At 31.9% G+C, this 17556-nt stretch overlaps 5 protein-coding genes across 8 annotated transcripts; 4 read left to right on the forward strand and 1 right to left on the reverse strand.

The window, feature by feature from the left end:
* Positions 1 to 96: 96 nt before the first annotated feature.
* Positions 97 to 8118, forward strand: Eef1delta (elongation factor 1-delta). Of its 2 annotated transcripts, none has more exons than XM_071699882.1 (9): positions 97 to 255; positions 2869 to 3023; positions 3745 to 4224; positions 5330 to 5428; positions 5876 to 5966; positions 6610 to 6825; positions 7168 to 7233; positions 7301 to 7426; positions 7504 to 8118. In XM_071699882.1, the coding sequence occupies exons 2-9, from the start codon at positions 2916 to 2918 to the stop codon at positions 7656 to 7658; spliced, it is 1341 nt and encodes a 446-aa protein (XP_071555983.1). In that variant the 5' UTR covers positions 97 to 255; positions 2869 to 2915; the 3' UTR covers positions 7659 to 8118. The 2 variants fall into 2 exon arrangements, with proteins under 2 accessions (XP_071555983.1, XP_071555984.1); XM_071699883.1 differs by having other exon boundaries at positions 3763 to 4224.
* On the forward strand, positions 269 to 2738 carry Snm1 (DNA cross-link repair protein snm1). The gene is made up of 2 exons (XM_071699884.1): positions 269 to 504; positions 1351 to 2738. Coding segments are annotated over exons 1-2 (1152 nt in total). The 5' UTR covers positions 269 to 502; the 3' UTR covers positions 2501 to 2738.
* Positions 8119 to 8453: 335 nt separating the features above from the next.
* On the forward strand, positions 8454 to 11941 carry LOC139769104 (uncharacterized). 3 transcript variants are annotated; one of them, XM_071699877.1, is made up of 5 exons: positions 8454 to 8528; positions 8637 to 8993; positions 9839 to 9904; positions 9982 to 10066; positions 10252 to 11941. In XM_071699877.1, exons 3-5 carry the CDS (start codon positions 9858 to 9860, stop codon positions 11716 to 11718), a joined length of 1599 nt encoding a protein of 532 aa, XP_071555978.1. In that variant the 5' UTR covers positions 8454 to 8528; positions 8637 to 8993; positions 9839 to 9857; the 3' UTR covers positions 11719 to 11941. The 3 variants fall into 3 exon arrangements, with proteins under 3 accessions (XP_071555978.1, XP_071555980.1, XP_071555979.1); XM_071699878.1 differs by lacking the exons at positions 8454 to 8528; positions 9839 to 9904 and having other exon boundaries at positions 8619 to 8993; XM_071699879.1 differs by lacking the exons at positions 8454 to 8528; positions 9839 to 9904; positions 9982 to 10066 and having other exon boundaries at positions 8592 to 8993.
* A 677-nt stretch (positions 11942 to 12618) lies between these two features.
* On the forward strand, positions 12619 to 15667 carry LOC139769103 (peptidylprolyl isomerase domain and WD repeat-containing protein 1). Its single transcript, XM_071699876.1, has 8 exons — positions 12619 to 12844; positions 13147 to 13249; positions 13333 to 13529; positions 13614 to 13807; positions 13896 to 14233; positions 14315 to 14504; positions 14586 to 15161; positions 15274 to 15667. The coding sequence occupies exons 1-8, from the start codon at positions 12751 to 12753 to the stop codon at positions 15415 to 15417; spliced, it is 1836 nt and encodes a 611-aa protein (XP_071555977.1). The 5' UTR covers positions 12619 to 12750; the 3' UTR covers positions 15418 to 15667.
* On the reverse strand, positions 15500 to 16021 carry LOC139769052 (mitochondrial pyruvate carrier 2). The gene is made up of 3 exons (XM_071699811.1): positions 15922 to 16021; positions 15693 to 15834; positions 15500 to 15617 (listed from the first exon to the last, which is right to left on the reverse strand). The coding sequence occupies exons 1-3, from the start codon at positions 16019 to 16021 to the stop codon at positions 15500 to 15502; spliced, it is 360 nt and encodes a 119-aa protein (XP_071555912.1).
* Between the last annotated feature and the right edge of the window lie 1535 nt (positions 16022 to 17556).

A 17556-nucleotide genomic window follows, 5' to 3' on the forward strand; every position in this document is an offset into this window, starting at 1 on the left:
GTAGAAATATAAGCCACTATTATAAGCCGTGAATCTTTCCCGGTGAGTTTCAGAACGCTCTTGGTATCCAATAGAGAAATTGCTGCACGTGGTGGTGGAAGGAGGAGAGAAAAGAGCAGGAAAGTCGTATTGTCTGGTATCTGGTATCCTCACTATCCTCGTACCTTTGCACGTTTCCTCCGGCACGTACTGCAATTTTGGCCACGATTTTGGAACGATTATTGAGCCAATTTTGGTATTTGGACGCGGCTCGAGGTATATCTTTGACAGAATAATTACGCGGAACCGATTCTCCCTCGATTCTCGCTTACGTACCATCTGGCTGAATCATTCCGAAAAATTTGCGAATGCGTGCGAACTCGCCGATCGATACTGATGGTAGATCGGGGTGAGATACGCTGCACGTATATATCTCAATGAAATTTCGAGGGAAGATCGGTCCGTCGAGTCTTACAATAATATCCATCAGCTATTTCAATTGAAGACGAGTGAACGTGTATGTATGTACGTGCAAGCATCTAACTCGGCGATTTTTCAAGATCTCCGCATTCGGTAGACGATTCGGTAACCTGGTTGTATTAACGAATGTAGAATAGAAATTCAAACATTCTTTTATACAATTATTTCAGATTTTGTGAAGTAGGTATCAGGGTGAACGAAGCACCCTTAACCTTCAAATATCTAATCTAAAATATGTGTATCTTATATTTTAGATATTAATGTATCTAATCTTACATATATATTAGATTAGATATTAATTAACATACATAACATCTATATATTTAAATATTTTATAATTGGGTGTAACTTTATAACATCTATTTAATCTGGTTTTTTGCTCCAAGCTTCGGTTGGCAAAAGATGGGAAGAGCATTTTATCGAGGTCGAATTGGTTGTTACGACCTTGGTTCTCGATAACTACAGCATAATTTGATGTCAAATTTTGACCATTTCTTATTAGCCAAAGATAATTTATGTAATATATACATCATACATTATTTAATTTCAACTAAATCTTAAATATTTTACAAAATTATGATATTTGTGTGATATTTAATAACTTTTGATAACACAAAGGATATATTTGCTTAGATAGAGTTGGTAGGCACAATTGTGTTCGCAAATATAATCAGATTTTTATCCGTTGTGTCATTCAGAACATCTTTGTTTATGCGAACTAAATGTTAATTAAGTGTTTTAAAAAAGATTTACTAAACACAAATCCTCAGCAGCTTTCAATTAAATGATTTATTTATTCTTAATGTGGTTTGTCACTCCATGCCGTGATTACCTATTACGCATTAAACATGCTTCTGTCAGCTTGATTGATATCTGGATTCTTCATTACAGGAACATTTTATGCATCAGAATGTCAACGTTCCTTGGGCTTATCGAGGAGATACCAGGCATCTCGGTGGATCGTTTTGATGGAGAAAACTTGAAATCCTCTGCGTATTTTCTTAGCCATTGTCACACTGATCATATGCAAGGCTTGAACTATGCATTTTTTGAACATTTAAGAGAGCATAAAAAGTACCTTTATTGTAGTCCTATCAGTAAAGTATTCTTAGAAACTAAGTATAATAATTATAATAATACAGAATACATGTCCTGCGTAAAGGACATTGATATCAAAAAAGAATTTGAAATTGAGTATAAAAGCGTAGGTGACGATGAAAAGACTGTTCTTCGTGTAACATGTATTTCTGCTGGACATTGTCCCGGCTCTGTGATGTTTCTTTTTGAAAAAATGGATAAATTAATATTATATACTGGAGATTTTAGAATCAATCCAAGAGATTACGGAAAACTAAAACCGCTGCATCGCAGAGTTTTCAATAATAGCTATCCAAAGAAGCTTGCCAAGATGTACTTAGACACAACATTTTTGGATCGCGATTTTACCTTTCTCCCGACAAGAATAGACAGTATGAATGTGATGCATAAAGTTGTGAAGGAATGGCTAGATAAAAGCCCAAGGAATGTCGTTATTCTGGAATGTTCTGCTACATTTGGTTCTGAGTTTCTCTACATGGGTCTGTCAAAATCTTTAAACTTACCTATTCACGTTATGGATTACGTATATGAGAGCTATTGTCGTATCCCGGACGTGGAACGTCACATTACGAATAATCCATTCGCTACGCGTATACATGCATGTATGAGGAAACTAGACGTTCTAAACCTGAACGGTTTGAAATGTCGTACCGATATCCTCGAGAAGGATATATTAATTGTTGTACCGTCAGTAATGAAATGGAGGGGCAAGGATAGGAGTGTTGTTGGAGAATGGGATTGTACTAGGGACAGGACGTATAATGTGTGTTACTCCACACATGCTTCTTGTCACGAACTTGAGGAATTTATACGATACTTTGAACCAGAGGATATATATCCTTGTGTATGTCCAGAAGATGTAAAGTACACAGTATTTGATTTGCTACGTGAAATTAAAAGTAAAATTAAAAAAGAAAAGGGCGATGCAGTTAAAAATTATTAAAAATACATGTTAAATTCTTAAGCGCGAAGTTAAAGGTAAACCGCTAGGTATCTAATAATAATGATGATAATTCTCTCTTAAATTAATAGATAATTTGTTCTCAATTTTTGCTAATTTTGATTCTCTAATTGTATTAAGCTTATAATTACGCGCCGTTAACAGATACGTTACTGTTATATTATATTAGATATAAAAGTTTGTATTTTTATACAATAAAATATAATGGATGTTATACTAATTAATGATATCCTTATTCTTAAACTGAGTCTTGAACGCGGTATGAGAGGAGTAACTTGAAGAACCATATTTACTACCACATGCAAATTGAACTTTTTTTTTATATCTTGCTTCTCTTATCTTGTTTGCAGAAATTCATAGCATTTTTGCTTCATAAAAGTAAAGTACCGAAAAAGAGATGACAACTCCTACAATGGCAAGCATTGCGCTAACTAAAGAAAAGGTATGGTTCGATAAGCCAACCTACGACAGAGCAGAACGGCAGTATTATGAGAAAATGAACAAGGTAAGGAATTGTTGTTATTGCTGCGATCATCCACAGCTCAATAAATAAAGAGAATTGTCGGCAGGGAATGGGATAGAGTAAAAATGTTTAAACAAATAGATCATTGGGTAAATCATTTACCTTCAATAATCATGAATATTAAGTATATAACATCAAGTTTTGTTTTTTAAAGTCTTTCCTTTGAGAAAGTACATTCATAATTCATCAAGTGGATTATTACTAGTCCTAATCATAGCATCCATAGCTAGTGCGCGTTTGTCATTTTCCTATGTTTGTGTATGCATCATGTTTGTGTTACTGTATAACTTACTAACATTTCTAACACACATACGCGGGAATATCTGGTGATAACAAAATTACCTTTGCTCTCTTTCTCTCTTCATACTTCACAAGGTGTCGGTAGAAATTTTGTACAGTGAGAAATGTAAAATTTTTTCTCAGCTTATCTCAAACTTATTTCTGTATTTTTTAAAATAAACTAATAAAATAGTATTGTGGTCTTTTAACATCGTAAGTCACGTTTCTTTCATATCTCTCGATAATTCAAGCAATTATACATCTAATGCTTATATTTCAACACATTTAAACACTACATGATTACATGAACGTGTTTAATTATAATATATGTCGAGTAGCAGTTGTATGTATCAGTTGCACAAAAGAAATGATTTTGTTTTTGCTTCTTGCGTTATTTGGAAGACGTTGATCTATACTTGCATAGCTTGGAACATGTTTCAAGGTGGTGTCTCGTAAGATTGCGGGAGGCTGCACGCTTAAGTCTGACAATTCTATACCTGACAAGTGCCAAGATCTAATCAATACTAATGCATTGAAATCGAAGGCTGAAAAGTCTAAAGACAACAAGCTAGCTCATGAGTCGAATGAATCGAATATGAAACATTCCAAATGCCAAGGAAGAAACGCAAAAGTCAATAAAGATGCCGCGGACGTGTGCAACATGCAGAATAAAGAAAATGCAAAGACAAGCGAGAAATTCGTTAGCGCGAGGGATAACGCGAAGGAGAAGGAGAATGCTTCTCTGAACGAGAAATCTAAAAAGTATAACGCGAAAGAGGCTAAAGAGAAAAGGAATAAGGAAGATACGAAAAATAAAAATAGGGGAAGTGGAGGAAACGATGTCGGGGGAAATAAAGAAACTGCAGTGCCATTCGCGAGGAATAAAGAACAATTGCCCGATCAGGTATATGCTTCAATGCAATCTGTGGGTTACTGTTCAGTATCTCTGTATCTCGACGCGATATAGACGAATTGTATTTTTAGTTTGACTTTACGTTAAGTTTATTTCATTATACTGTCGTAGAAAAGCGCGTCTGTTACGTTTTGCAATTAAAAGAATGGCATCTGTTTCTTTGTTCCATTTTACTTTCGTCTTGTACTGACAGCTTTACTGTAACAATATGCATATGTATTTCTTTGCTTGCTATAAATATGCATGGTATATGCATGTATCATAAACTATATCATTCTAGCACTTTTGTCAATAGAATAAAATTACAAATTTTACTTTTTTTTATTTAAAGATGCTTTTGAGTTTTCTAACGTTGCCAACTCTTAAACAGCTTGCTTAATAGTACTAACATCGCTAAAAAAAATAGAAATGCTTGAGATAATTTTCTGTTTTCTTTTTTGTATTTGTGTATTCTATGAGTTTTTAATTGCATGTTTATTCATAGTTAATAATTCAGTAAGTTTCCCCGCATTTCTTTCTCTATAAAAACATATGCTAATAAAGACGTACTTACTTTAATTTGTAAATACTGTTGATTTTTGTGGTACATTGCCCGCATTGCCGCATTTTTATATTAAAAAAAATATAGTATTGTTCCACTTCTTAATACTTCCGCTATAATATGTGTAATGTCTATCTCCACACATGTGTGTTTGTTTATTAAATATCTAAAAATAGGTATTCGATAATAGTTTTAATATATTTATAATTGTAGCTTTTATTTATATTTTCCATAAAAATAAAAATATATGTCTTCTTTTGATGAAATTAATAACGACTAATTAATATTTTTACTACAAAAGAGTAATGCTTACTTGTATCAATACCGTTATTAGAAATTATGTTATTTTTATTAAAAAGAAAGAGAGAAATCTTTAGAGAACCAAGAAACATTTTAATATTCTGTTGTATACATATATCTATATTCTGATCTTCAATTAATATTTGATTTTGTTAATGTTATTAATGCAAAGTAAACTTTAGTGGAGATATGGCATGTAGTCGTTTTGAATAATCAATTTGGGTGTGAGCTTACTTTTAATCTCGGTGGATGCAGGGAGCTCAACAGTCCACTTGCCCAATCTTGTCCGCTGCTGGAAGTTTGGCCAATGAGGTTGCGAAGGCTCGGCAGCATATTAAACAGTCTTTACAGTGTGTGAGTACTGCACTCTCTTAGCTCGCTCTTTATAACATAATTTTCACACAATCTGCTTACTAATATAACGTTATTATTTAAGTCTATTCTCGCATCGCCTTTCATCGCTTCTTAGGCATTTTAGAATATAAAACTAATGTTGCGAATATAAAAAAATGAATATTAAATGAAAAAGGATTTTACATTTGTAAAATAACTATTAAATATCATTAGTTATTCTCATAAAAATGTCTGTCGTATATTGACGTACTATTGACAATAAATTATTAATATTACTAATACATTCATGTATTAATTATAAAAACATACTTTATTGAATGTTAGAATTTTCATGGATCTGAATAAGACCAACAATCAAATTTATTTTATATTGTGTTTTGTCTAACTAATTATCTCAGTACTAAAGTAAGAAGTATAATTTTTAGAACATTAAATAATATTTTTCAGATGGATGATCTTGCAGCACTTGCCCATACAAATCAAGATGTTACACCTCGTGTCGTCAAACTTGAAAAAGAAAATCAGGATCTACGAAATAGTACGTATATTATATATTATCAATTATTATAATTATTACAAGTATTATGATACATGCAAATATTAGTTCTCTATGTCAAAAAATTCTATATGAAAACTATCAGCCATAAGTAATGAAAAATTCAGGTAATAATTTAATACATTTAATAATTTATTACATTTGTTATTTCTTTCGTTTATAATTCTATTAATTAAATAATTTTATAAGATGTACTAGATATATTATAGATATAATATATCTGATCATATAGATGCTAAGATATATTGTATATAGTGCATATAGTTTCAAATCACATATCACATGCCAGCAAATAAAACTAATTATCAATAATTTATTTTATTCCATGAATTATGTAGTTATATGTCGCACCTAAAATAATTTTAGCACGAATTAAATGTATCTGACAATACACAATTAAGAGTCTTAGCTATTGCTCTTATACACTTTTTTGATTATTTTTTTAAAACATTATGTAAATATAAAAATATGTTAGTCAAAAATATATATCAGGTAAGATAACGCAAAAGAAATCATATCAAACTGCAATAATTTCCCGCTATTGTATCGATACACAGTTTTATAGATTAATAGTCAAGCATAATCGAACGAATATGTATCAAGACTTGAAAATCTTTTTCAATAGTCATTCAGGACCTGAAGAGTACTGTTGAAAAATTGGTGAATCGTGTGAAAACTGTTGAAACTTTGGAAGAACGTTTGGAAAGCCTCGAGGCACGCGTACCTTACATAGCAATTTGTCCTGCGAAACCTGAGGAACCAGAGTATGAGCAGAAGCAGAGCAAAGAAAAAGATGATGACGATGACGATATTGATCTGTTTGGTTCCGATTCAGAGGCAAGTGAGCAAAGACAGTAGAAATGGTATTAATTGGTCTCTTTGTCTAAGGCGAATGTTTAAGTTTAATTTCGTATGACACAGAAGTAACTAAACACCACACACTGATATTCTTAAATTAACATAAATGTTAAGATATGCGAATTTATATTTATGTAAAATTGTGACATTTGTTTTTTTAACATACACCAGATATTCCCATAATACTGTTTCATCCAATATTAGCACTTTTTTCACATTCATATAAATCCAGTATATAATAGTGTTCTTTCGCGAATTATGAAATCCGTCTGTTTTTATAACTATCGCTTACGAAACATCTTGCTACATTTGATTTGATAGGGAGAGGATACAGAGGCTGCCAAGATTAGGGAAGAACGACTTGCTGCATATGCTGCAAAGAAGTCTAAAAGTATGTAACGCAACTCAATTATCCATAATATATTATCTATCATTATTAATCGACATGTACCTTACAGAACCAGTCTTGATAGCTAAATCAAGTATCATCTTGGATGTGAAACCGTGGGACGACGAGACGGACATGAAAGAAATGGAAAAGGCGGTGCGGAAGATCGAGACTGACGGTCTTCTTTGGGGTGCTTGTAAGTTTCCATAATATTTTTCGGTCATTAATATTACGTACGAACTCTATAGTTTAAGGTCTATCCTTCTTTTATAGCTAAACTTGTGCCGCTCGCTTTTGGAATTCACAAGCTACAGATTTCGTGCGTCGTGGAAGACGACAAAGTGTCGGTAGATTGGTTGACAGAACAGATTCAAGAACTCGAGGATTACGTGCAAAGCGTCGACATCGCGGCTTTCAACAAAGTGTAAAGAAACTAGAACGAAACTATAAAAAGTGCGTGGCGGTATAGTCGAAAATAAGCATGGGTCTATGTGCCATTTCTGCATTCCATTAGCAGTATCTATAATCGAAAACTGTTTACATGCGAGTTTTGCCGCATTAAGTCAAAGGATAAAGATATTCTAAAACTAGATGTTATTACAATCTGACTGTCTAAAAATTTGCAAAATATAAAAAGCAGATTCAACAGTAAATTTGGCAGATTTAAATAAATTAAAGATATTTGATATTGTTAATCCTTGTGATATTGTAAATGTCAAAATTAAACTTTTTTATCTTTTATTTATAATATATATATATATATATATATATATAATATATATTTCTGAATAAATTGCAGCAGATTGTTTCTACTAAAAGTGAAGTTACCTTTTACCATTTTATGTTCTCATATTGTTATCTTAAATAAAAATTATTTGGCCAATGCAATACATGTGTCCAGTAATTTCTGATTTATAATTGCATGTTGCGTAAATCATCATTTAAATTTTAACTAGAAACACACATTGTCTATTTCTAAATTACATATATTTAAAGATTTTAAAGTAAAACAACATTTTATTACTAATAATGTATCTCGTTATACTAATGTTCTCTTTCATCAGCGATAAGGACCATCACGCCACACTTCTCTCAAACGATATGCTTCTAACCATACCTCTTTCTCCATTTATCTTTTTTTTTCCTCTTCCTCTTGATAAGGGATAAAGAGATATCAGAAATAGCAATAATATAAACATCCAGACGAAACGCCAGCTCGAAGAGAGCCTTTCCTAGCAATTTAAAATTGAGCTCACACATTCATCAGATATTAGATATCCTACAAATATATTGCGCAAGTAATATTTATTTTTTAATAAAAATAAAAGAAATTTTGATTTGATTACCTTAATACATTGATACAATTTTAGAGATTGAATAGTTAATAATAGCGTGTAATGAATTAGGAGCTTGGAAGGATAGATAAAGATAGAAAGCGTGAGAGGAGGAGAGAATCAAAGAGGGGAAAACCGAAGGCTGGTTTCCGGGAGCGCTCTATCAGCACTATTGTGTCATTTTATCTTCATTATTCATTAGATTAAAATAAGGATAGAATGATTCGACACATTAGCGCAGATAGCGCGCTCTCCGAACACAGCCAAAGAGAAAGAAGTGGGATTTCAATCGAGTCCGTGCCAGAGAAGAGTCGTCATCCTTGAAAAAGACGAGAGCTAATTGAATTTATAATTTAGTCAACATATCCTTAAATTGTTCGTGGATAAATCGTTCAGACCAAGACAGGCCCGGCAACATCTTTAACATCGGTAATTAGTCCTCTTACTTTCTAATTATTATTATTTTCTGCGTTCAAATAGTTTCTTGTATAATTTTATAAACTTATTTCATAACTACTTTCGGCTAATAATTGTAACTAGCGTCTCTTCTTACGAATTATGACGAAGAATTTTAAAAAGCTGCTAACGAATAAATTTGTTAATTGTATAATATATATATTTTGTTTTATATGCAACTCAATTATATAAGCGCATCAAATCTATCAACATGAAAAAGATATAATTCATTTGAACTGTGTCCATTTTGCATTTTTTTTGTCTATTTGAAAAATTATATAACAAATAATTAATTATATTCAATTTCTCATTCAATTAAAAAGAGATATTTGGATATGTAAAATGTATATCTTGTTCTCAACACAGCTGCAAATTTTGTGTTGGAAATATTTAATATTTTTATTAAAAACAACGAAAATGATCCTCGTTGTGAACCATTAAAAATTGCATTGTACCAAAATTTATTATTTTTGTATATTATTTTAAACATCTCAATTTTTATTTGAATTTCTTTTTCAATCTTAGTATTTTTCAAAAATATTGGTTTCAATTTAATTTATCGATGCATTTTTGCACACTTCAATATTTTATCACCGCATATATTATTAATTATCTGAGAATGATTTTCTTTGTATAACGCGTAATGCATATAAAATAATAAGTTTTAAAGAAAAAGTGAAAAAAAAATTGTTTTACGGATTATATACATATTTGATTAAATTATTCATCGTCTCACTTAAAACTTGCTACGGTCATTAATCATAATTTTAATTTTATTTGTTCGTCTATGTGATACACTGCATAACTTTACTCAAAAGAAATCAGATACTTCCATATATGCAATGCAAAGCGTTATTATCGTATTTCCAGTATCTCAACCTAAGGTCAGCAAAATTATGTATCAATTTCTATTTCTGAGTTGAGTTATACACTAACTTTACAGCATAATTGTTCGTTCCAGTATTCAAAATAGAGTCCTTGCGGAAGGTACACCAAAAATAACTTCGCAAAAGTTTGCATCTTTTGAAGAAAGTATTCTAAAAATGGTATGCCACATATTTGATATTTTAAAAGAAATTTTACAGTGAATTATAAATTTTATGTACATTTTACATGAGAAAAAAACTATTTTTAGTGAGTGTTAATTTAATTTATTATAACTATTACATTTAAATCACAAGTTATTTTTTTATTACAATTCTGAAACAGACGTTTTCTACTATATTTACAGAAATTGGCCATCATGAAGTTTGGCGTCACTATTATGTTCATTTGCTGCTCCACACTAATACAGTCTACATCAATACAAAACATCAAATCAATTATAGCCAGCGATGCCGTTATTCCAAATCTCGTAGACAAGTTATTTCTACTTTCGTGTGAAAATGAAGTAAATTCTTTGGACTTTAACACAACAATCTCTAATATCAACGAGGATTTTATCAGCAGTCCTATAATTACTTGTCTCAATCTTGAGGCAAATCATATTGAGAACATTGAAAGAGGTGCTTTCAACAAACTTCCAAATTTAACACACTTGTTTCTTTCTTATAATAGATTACACGTGTCAAATTTCTTTAGTTTTGGAGGTCATTATACGTTACAGGTTCTCGTTATGAACAATGCAGTGAATGCAGCCATGTATAGTTCATATAATAATTATATAGTTCAGATTTTCGGCGAATATCCCAACTTAAAAATTTTGTCTCTTCGTAAAAATTCTTTCTCCGATCTACATTTTTCTCCGGAAACCCCATTTTCTGAAGCCCTTTTTGCTAATACAACGGTTTCGACAATTACACAAAAAATCCCATTTCCCAAGTTAGAGATCCTGGATCTTTCCGAAAACAACATACAAGAGACCAATTTCTTAAAATTGCTGCCGAATAGTTTATACTTTCTTGATCTGCATAACAATAAACTTGAATCCTTCGAGTGGAACATAGCGGACAAATTGTTAGCATTGAACTTGGATAACAATAATTTCAATTACATTAGCAATTGGTTTAGACCGACCCTATCGATGGCTGGTCTGAAGGATCTACTCTATCTTTCCATTTCCACAAATAACATTAGGAGCATCGAATCGACCGCTTTTCAAGATAACAACAAATTAGTTTACCTGAATTTGTCCGTAAATAACATAAGATCTTTACATCCGGACACATTTGCAAATTTGCAATACTTGAAGCAGCTCGATTTAAGCCAAAACGAACTTGAGAATGTTCCGCAAATCTCAAATGAAATAGGAATTACTTCTTTGTATATTAATAACAATAATATAACAAAATTAATGTCAAATGTCTTCATGCAAATGCCGAAATTGACGACATTGGTGTTAGGAGAGAATCAAATTAATGAGATCGATGTTGAAGCATTCGCTAATCTTTCTGTCCTATGGGAATTAGATCTGTCGAGGAATAAGTTAAGTTTTCTGCCAGAAGGATGGGCAGAATCTCTCGTATCTTTAGAATATTTGGATTTGAGCGATAATCAATTTACTTCACTAGAGTCTTTGTCGCTTACAAATACGTTGTCATTAATAGAAATATATCTACCGGAAAATCCATTAGCACATCTGAATGTTAAATATTTTGAAAGTTTACCGCAAAATCTTACTATTGACTTGATAAACAAGTCAAGTTTTGCAAAATGGACACCGACACCAGTGCCAGTGAGAGATTATTATGGATATTGATATCCACGATAAAATTAAAATTTTAATACTGTAGACATACCTATATGAATAGTATTTTCTTTGTTTACTAGAAATAATGGAATTTTAACTAATACTACAAGATTTTTCTATGCATTGAAAATTGAACTTATCAACATTGAATAGTTTGTAATCCCATATATTATACCTGTATTATATATAAAATTGTCTTAATTCACTATAAAAATACTGAATTTGTATGTTATATAGTTAGTAGTTACTATTTGTTAATCATATACTGTGTGATCTTTGATTATGATGTCATATATATACAATATATATTATAGAATATATAACAAATGGAAACGATTTAAAATAATTATTTATTTGTTATAAATTTCTCCGAGTTTAAATATTTTTTAACGATTAAGAACTTATATTATATTTTACCGTTATAAATTGTTATGTTAATTAAATTCACATGTTTCTACATTTGTATATATTTCATAAAGATTAAAAAAGATTTTTAAAACATTTTTTAAATCTATTAAAAATTTAATACATGCGGATAATAAAAACAAAATCTCTATAATTTCTATAATATATATCTATAACATATTAGATTTGTAACAAGAAATATATATCTTTCTTGCATTTTTATTATTATACTGTAATTATTGTAACAATTGTATCGTCACAATAATTAACACTCTAATTATAACATAGACATATTCAATTAAGTATAAATATTGTAAGTAATTATCAATAAAATTCTCTGATGCAGTTGCTTTGTTGATGCTTTTGCTATCCAAAAGTGTAATAATAAAGATATTTCATATATTTCTCGTATACCATAGTTAAATATTTTAACTTATTATCTTCAGTCATTAAATCTTCTTTCTTATTTCCCGCCTTTTACTTTGACAACGTAACAAGGTCAAAGGTGCAGCTAAGCGAAGAACTCAGCTGTAAGCAAGCAGTTTGGCAGTAGCTCTGTGCTGTAACGTAAACATTTCTGGATCTATAGGTTAAATGTATATTTGTATTCATTAAAATTGATAATATTATCTAATAATGAGTGAAAAACGTGAGCACGAAGGCAGTGACACAGAAGATGGTTGGATCGGACCGCTACCTTCAGAAGCTGCGCCGCAAAAGAAGCAACGAGGTTAACTAACCTAACCAAGGCTGTTTTCATTTAATTTCCCATCAATAAATGCTAATTGAATTTCGTGTATCTATTATCTCACTTTTTACCTTCTTACTTATCGCACATACGATGCAATTCCTTTCCAATTGCTTAATACAAATGAATGTAAATGTAATGTTTCTCTATTCCATGGGGGGTTTAATTTTTTGAAATTTTGATCTTTCTATTGTCCCGCTTGATATTTTTTGATAAATAAAAAGATCTACGTCACTCTAAAGAATTACATACATTTTTTAATTACTTCCTGTATAATTTCACAGTCTTGGAGTATGAACAAGTCTACATAGATAATTTGCCATGCTGCGAATGTTATGAGAAATCTTACATGCATAGGGATGTCATCACTCATATTTTAGTAACAAAGTTAGTATTTTAGAATTGATAATTACAACAAAGTGTAGCAGTTTTCTTTATGAAAGGCTTATTATTTAAATTTATTGTTACAGGTCAAATTTTGTGATAACCGCCAGTTGCGACGGACATGTAAAATTCTGGAAAAAGCAGGAGGAATTAATAGAATTTGTAAAACACTTCCGAGCGCACTTAAAGCCGATACAGTCAATGTCTGCCAGCTGCAACGGTGTTCACGTATGTTCAGTCAGCATAGATAAAACTATGAAAATATTCGACGTTATTAATTTTGGTAAGTAAGAAAGTTTGCGCGTGACTTTTATTTAAGATATGTAGAGAATATATTTAATTTATTCTATCCTGTATGTTATTTAAGATATGATAAACATGATAAAGTTGGACTTTGAGCCACTTTGCGCCGAATGGGTTTACTCGGCTGGCGATGCTATATCCGCTGTGGCAGTGTCTTCGCAAGAATCCAACAAGATATATGTCTATGACGGCCAGGGAACAAGTACACCTTTACACGTGTTCGAGAAGCTGCATACTAAACCTGTTGTCATTATGAAAGTAAGTCAGGCTATAATGGAAGATGCACAGAAAGGAATATCGAAATTTTGGTAAAATGAGAAGAGGGTAACGCATCTTTTTTTTACAGTATAATCCAGTGTACGAGACGTGCATCTCCGTTGATAGAGCTGGAATATTAGAGTACTGGACAGGTCCGAAAACGGAATACAAGTTTCCCAAATGCATATCGTTTGAATCAAAGTTGGATACCGATCTGTTTGAATTCGCCAAAAATAAGACTTACCCATGCGGTTTAGCGATATCACCAGACGGTAAACGGTTTGCGTCTCTCAGTGGAGATAGAAAAGTTAGGGTTTTTAATTTCCGGACGGGCAAACTATACAGAATATTTGACGAGACGCTGCAGAGATTTAGCGAATTGCAGCAAACTGTACAGCAACTTCCAAACATGGAATTTGGACGCAGGTGGGACAATTGCATTTTATATAAATTGGTTCTAATTTCTTTAGCAAATAAGTATTATATTAATTTCTATTATTATTACAGAATGGCAGTCGAGAGAGAACTGGATAAAACTGAAACAAATTTGGGAAATATTATTTTTGATGAGTCTGGTTATATTATTCTATATCCTACTATGCTGGGTGTCAAAATGGTGAATCTTTACACAAATCGTTGTATTAAAATCATGGGAAAGCCGGAGAACATACGACCAATGCGGCTAACATTATTCCAGGTATTCAATAAAAGTCTGATTGAAAATACATCTGTACAATATTAAAAATACTCAAATACATTATTCAATAATTCAATATAGGGAAAAGCGAGGAAGACTACTGCCGCGTTGACCGTTGAGATGGAGGCGTCCGAGAATCCCACGATGGAGCTGAATCGGCCGGATCCGACGTTGTTTTGCACGGCGCACAAAAAAAATCGGTTCTACATGTTCACGAGACGAGAGCCGGAGGATACAAAGAGTCAGGAATGCGACCGCGACGTATTCAACGAAAAGCCCTCTAAGGAGGACATCATATCTTCTACAGAGGCCACAAACATGCAAAAGATATACGACACGGCGATAATTCACACGGCGCTCGGTGACATCCACGTAAATCTCTTCGGCAAAGACGTCCCCAGGACGGTGGAGAACTTCTGCGTGCACGCGAAGAATGGCTATTTCAATGGTCACATATTTCATAGAGTTATCAAAGGTTTTATGATACAAACGGGAGATCCTACTGGTACTGGTACCGGCGGTGAGAGCATATGGGGAGGCGAGTTCGACGACGAATTCAAGCCGACTCTGAAGCACGACAGGCCGTATACTCTGAGCATGGCAAATGCAGGGCCAAATACGAACGGCAGCCAGTTTTTCATTACATTGACACCGACAGTGAGTATAAATTCTTTGTACAGTAGATAATACTTTGTAAGGTTTCTCAGAAATTGATTATGATATGTTTGCGAGATTTCATTTAACACAAATATCTTATTCGTTTTTTTAGCCCTGGTTAGATAACAAACATACCGTATTCGGCCGAGTTCACAAAGGAATGGAGGTCGTGCAAAATGTCAGTCAAGTGAAGACAAATCCTAAAACTGATAAGCCTTACGATGACATACGAATAGTTAGCGTGACTGTTAAATAATTTTATATAATAAAAATCGAGATACATTTGTATAAAAATCACTCCCTTTCTCAATCATTTCACGACATATGTTGGTGTCCATTTACTTCTGCGCCATTTGATATGCTAATCCTCTGATGAAGTTATATGCTCCCGTAGCGCAGGTGAATAAATTAACGCTGAACAAATTGTAATTCTTTGGTATGATTACCAGTGAGTATCTAGAATTGTGCGGATTCAAATAAATCATCAATCAACCTTGTATAATGAATCTCAAACGAGAGATATTTATATACCTAGACCATATAGCACCCGTAACCATAAGACTCGCGGTTTGGCTGAGAGAAATTGTATCCGCGGATCGTTTGACATCCCCTATACCTGCTATAACCAGGCCCCACTTAAACGTTGGTGCCCAAAAAAATACAGTGGTCGGACCTGATAAAACGATTTTTTTTAAAACATTTTTCGGTGAATTTAGCGATCTCTTTTTTTCAGAGACGTTTTAATTAGACAAGACCATACCTGCAGGATGCAAAAACGTGGCGCGGAATCTCTCGGGTAAGACCGAAGCGATCTTCAACATTAATTTCTGATAAGCACTGACTTTTCCAGGTAATGCCATAATTTTGCTTTATAAAATTACTCTGCCAAATCGAGAAAATATATTTTACAATATAAAAATTATATGAAATCTTCATAATATAGTCTGCAAAAAAATGTAAATAACAACTATAACGTTCACATCACGTGTATCTCGCATTTCAGTAATGACTTCATTCAGTAATAATGTATACTGGGTACCACAAATGTTTTAATCATTTTTGGTATTTTAATGCATTATTATATTATATTACATAACTATTTGTGACGACTGCGAATTGCCTAAGGTAATATTTAATTAATATGTTAATCACTTTTTTAATGTTTAATTTTTTAAATAGCGAGATGTTTGGTATTTCACTTTGATTATATTTTGATAGAAAATATAAAATATTTTATATCATAAAATATACATTTTTTGATGGTCTTGCTTTAATACTTTTATGCATAAAATAGTGACATCAATCTCGATTGACGTAAAGAAAATATAATTGCATTTAAAAAAGGTACGCAATATTGCACGTTGCTAATAACTTTGAACTTTGAATGTGCTGAAAATTAATACACTATCATTAAACATTTTTCCAAGATACTACGTTATAAAATGAGTCGAAGATAGTGTGTTTGACCAAATTGTTCGTATATAATTATTGCATATTCAACTAAGCATTTAATTTCATTTACTTCCGCAGGGAAGACTAATCCGCACGGTCATTTGGGCTTAGCAAACTCACGGACCCGAGCTCATTACATTGCGGACACTCACATACATTTACACATTATGTAAACTCATATACCTATATATATATATATATATATATACACACATTGTTATGAGACATAATGTTAATATTTTCTTGCAAAAGAAAAAATAGAAACGAGACATAGCTTAATTAAAGAATAATAAGAAAAATAAGAATTAAAAAACTCATACATATATATGTTTGATGTACATACATATATAAAATGAAATAGCGAGAGCTTTTTTTTATTTATATCTGTTAATAAAAAAAAATATTTCACTGATAATCGTATTTGCGCGAGAGATTGGACCTTAATTAGTTTCAACATCGCAGAAGTGCCGTAAGAGATACACATCATATTTTTGGAATTGGTATATATGGGATCGTATAATGACCTGTTTCGTAAATGAGAATTCATGAAGAAGCAAAAATGAAAGAACATGAAGAGAAGAGCAAGCAGGCAGTGAAGCATCAAAGCGGAACAAATATACGGTGAATATTTGTATTTTATTTTATATTTTATTATTTATTTATTATTTTCGTATCGCATGTGGAATTAATTGCATAATTTTCGCGACAGTTTACATAGCTATTACGTTTACCATTTCATACCTCTATATAAATATGTGCATACGTCAAACGCAATATATCATTTTTTTTTTAATTAAAAGTGCAGTTTCATGTCGACGAAATTATCTGTCATAAAGATTTGACCCGCAATGTAATTAAAAGCGAAATACAATTACAATTAAATTTAGTTGAAGTAAAAAGAACATAATATATATAAAGGTAAAACAAAGATAAGATAAAATGT

The sequence above is a fragment of the Temnothorax nylanderi genome, unplaced genomic scaffold (genome assembly GCF_030848795.1).
Source record: "Temnothorax nylanderi isolate EJ_2023f unplaced genomic scaffold, tnyl_v1.0 TNYL_tig0020_pilon, whole genome shotgun sequence".
In the NCBI taxonomy this organism is placed as follows: Eukaryota; Metazoa; Arthropoda; class Insecta; order Hymenoptera; family Formicidae; genus Temnothorax; species Temnothorax nylanderi.

Bases quoted from the DNA above. Each gene is read 5' to 3' on its own strand.
- Eef1delta (XM_071699882.1), top strand. From the start codon at position 2,916: ATGACAACTCCTACAATGGCAAGCATTGCGCTAACTAAAGAAAAGGTA. The intron at 5,429-5,875 runs GTGAGTACTGCA...AATATTTTTCAG, and splicing joins TTAAACAGTCTTTACAGTGT to ATGGATGATCTTGCAGCACT. The intron at 7,234-7,300 runs GTATGTAACGCA...TGTACCTTACAG, and splicing joins TGCTGCAAAGAAGTCTAAAA to AACCAGTCTTGATAGCTAAA.
- LOC139769104 (XM_071699877.1), top strand. From the start codon at position 9,858: ATGCAATGCAAAGCGTTATTATCGTATTTCCAGTATCTCAACCTAAG. The intron at 9,905-9,981 runs GTCAGCAAAATT...TGTTCGTTCCAG, and splicing joins TTCCAGTATCTCAACCTAAG to TATTCAAAATAGAGTCCTTG. The intron at 10,067-10,251 runs GTATGCCACATA...CTATATTTACAG, and splicing joins AAGAAAGTATTCTAAAAATG to AAATTGGCCATCATGAAGTT.
- LOC139769103 (XM_071699876.1), top strand. From the start codon at position 12,751: ATGAGTGAAAAACGTGAGCACGAAGGCAGTGACACAGAAGATGGTTGG. The intron at 12,845-13,146 runs GTTAACTAACCT...ATAATTTCACAG, and splicing joins GCCGCAAAAGAAGCAACGAG to TCTTGGAGTATGAACAAGTC. The intron at 14,234-14,314 runs GTGGGACAATTG...TTATTATTACAG, and splicing joins AACATGGAATTTGGACGCAG to AATGGCAGTCGAGAGAGAAC.
- LOC139769052 (XM_071699811.1), bottom strand. From the start codon at position 16,021: ATGGCATTACCTGGAAAAGTCAGTGCTTATCAGAAATTAATGTTGAAG. The intron at 15,835-15,921 runs GTATGGTCTTGT...TCGTTTTATCAG, and splicing joins CACGTTTTTGCATCCTGCAG to GTCCGACCACTGTATTTTTT. The intron at 15,618-15,692 runs GTATATAAATAT...GCACAATTCTAG, and splicing joins ACGGGTGCTATATGGTCTAG to ATACTCACTGGTAATCATAC.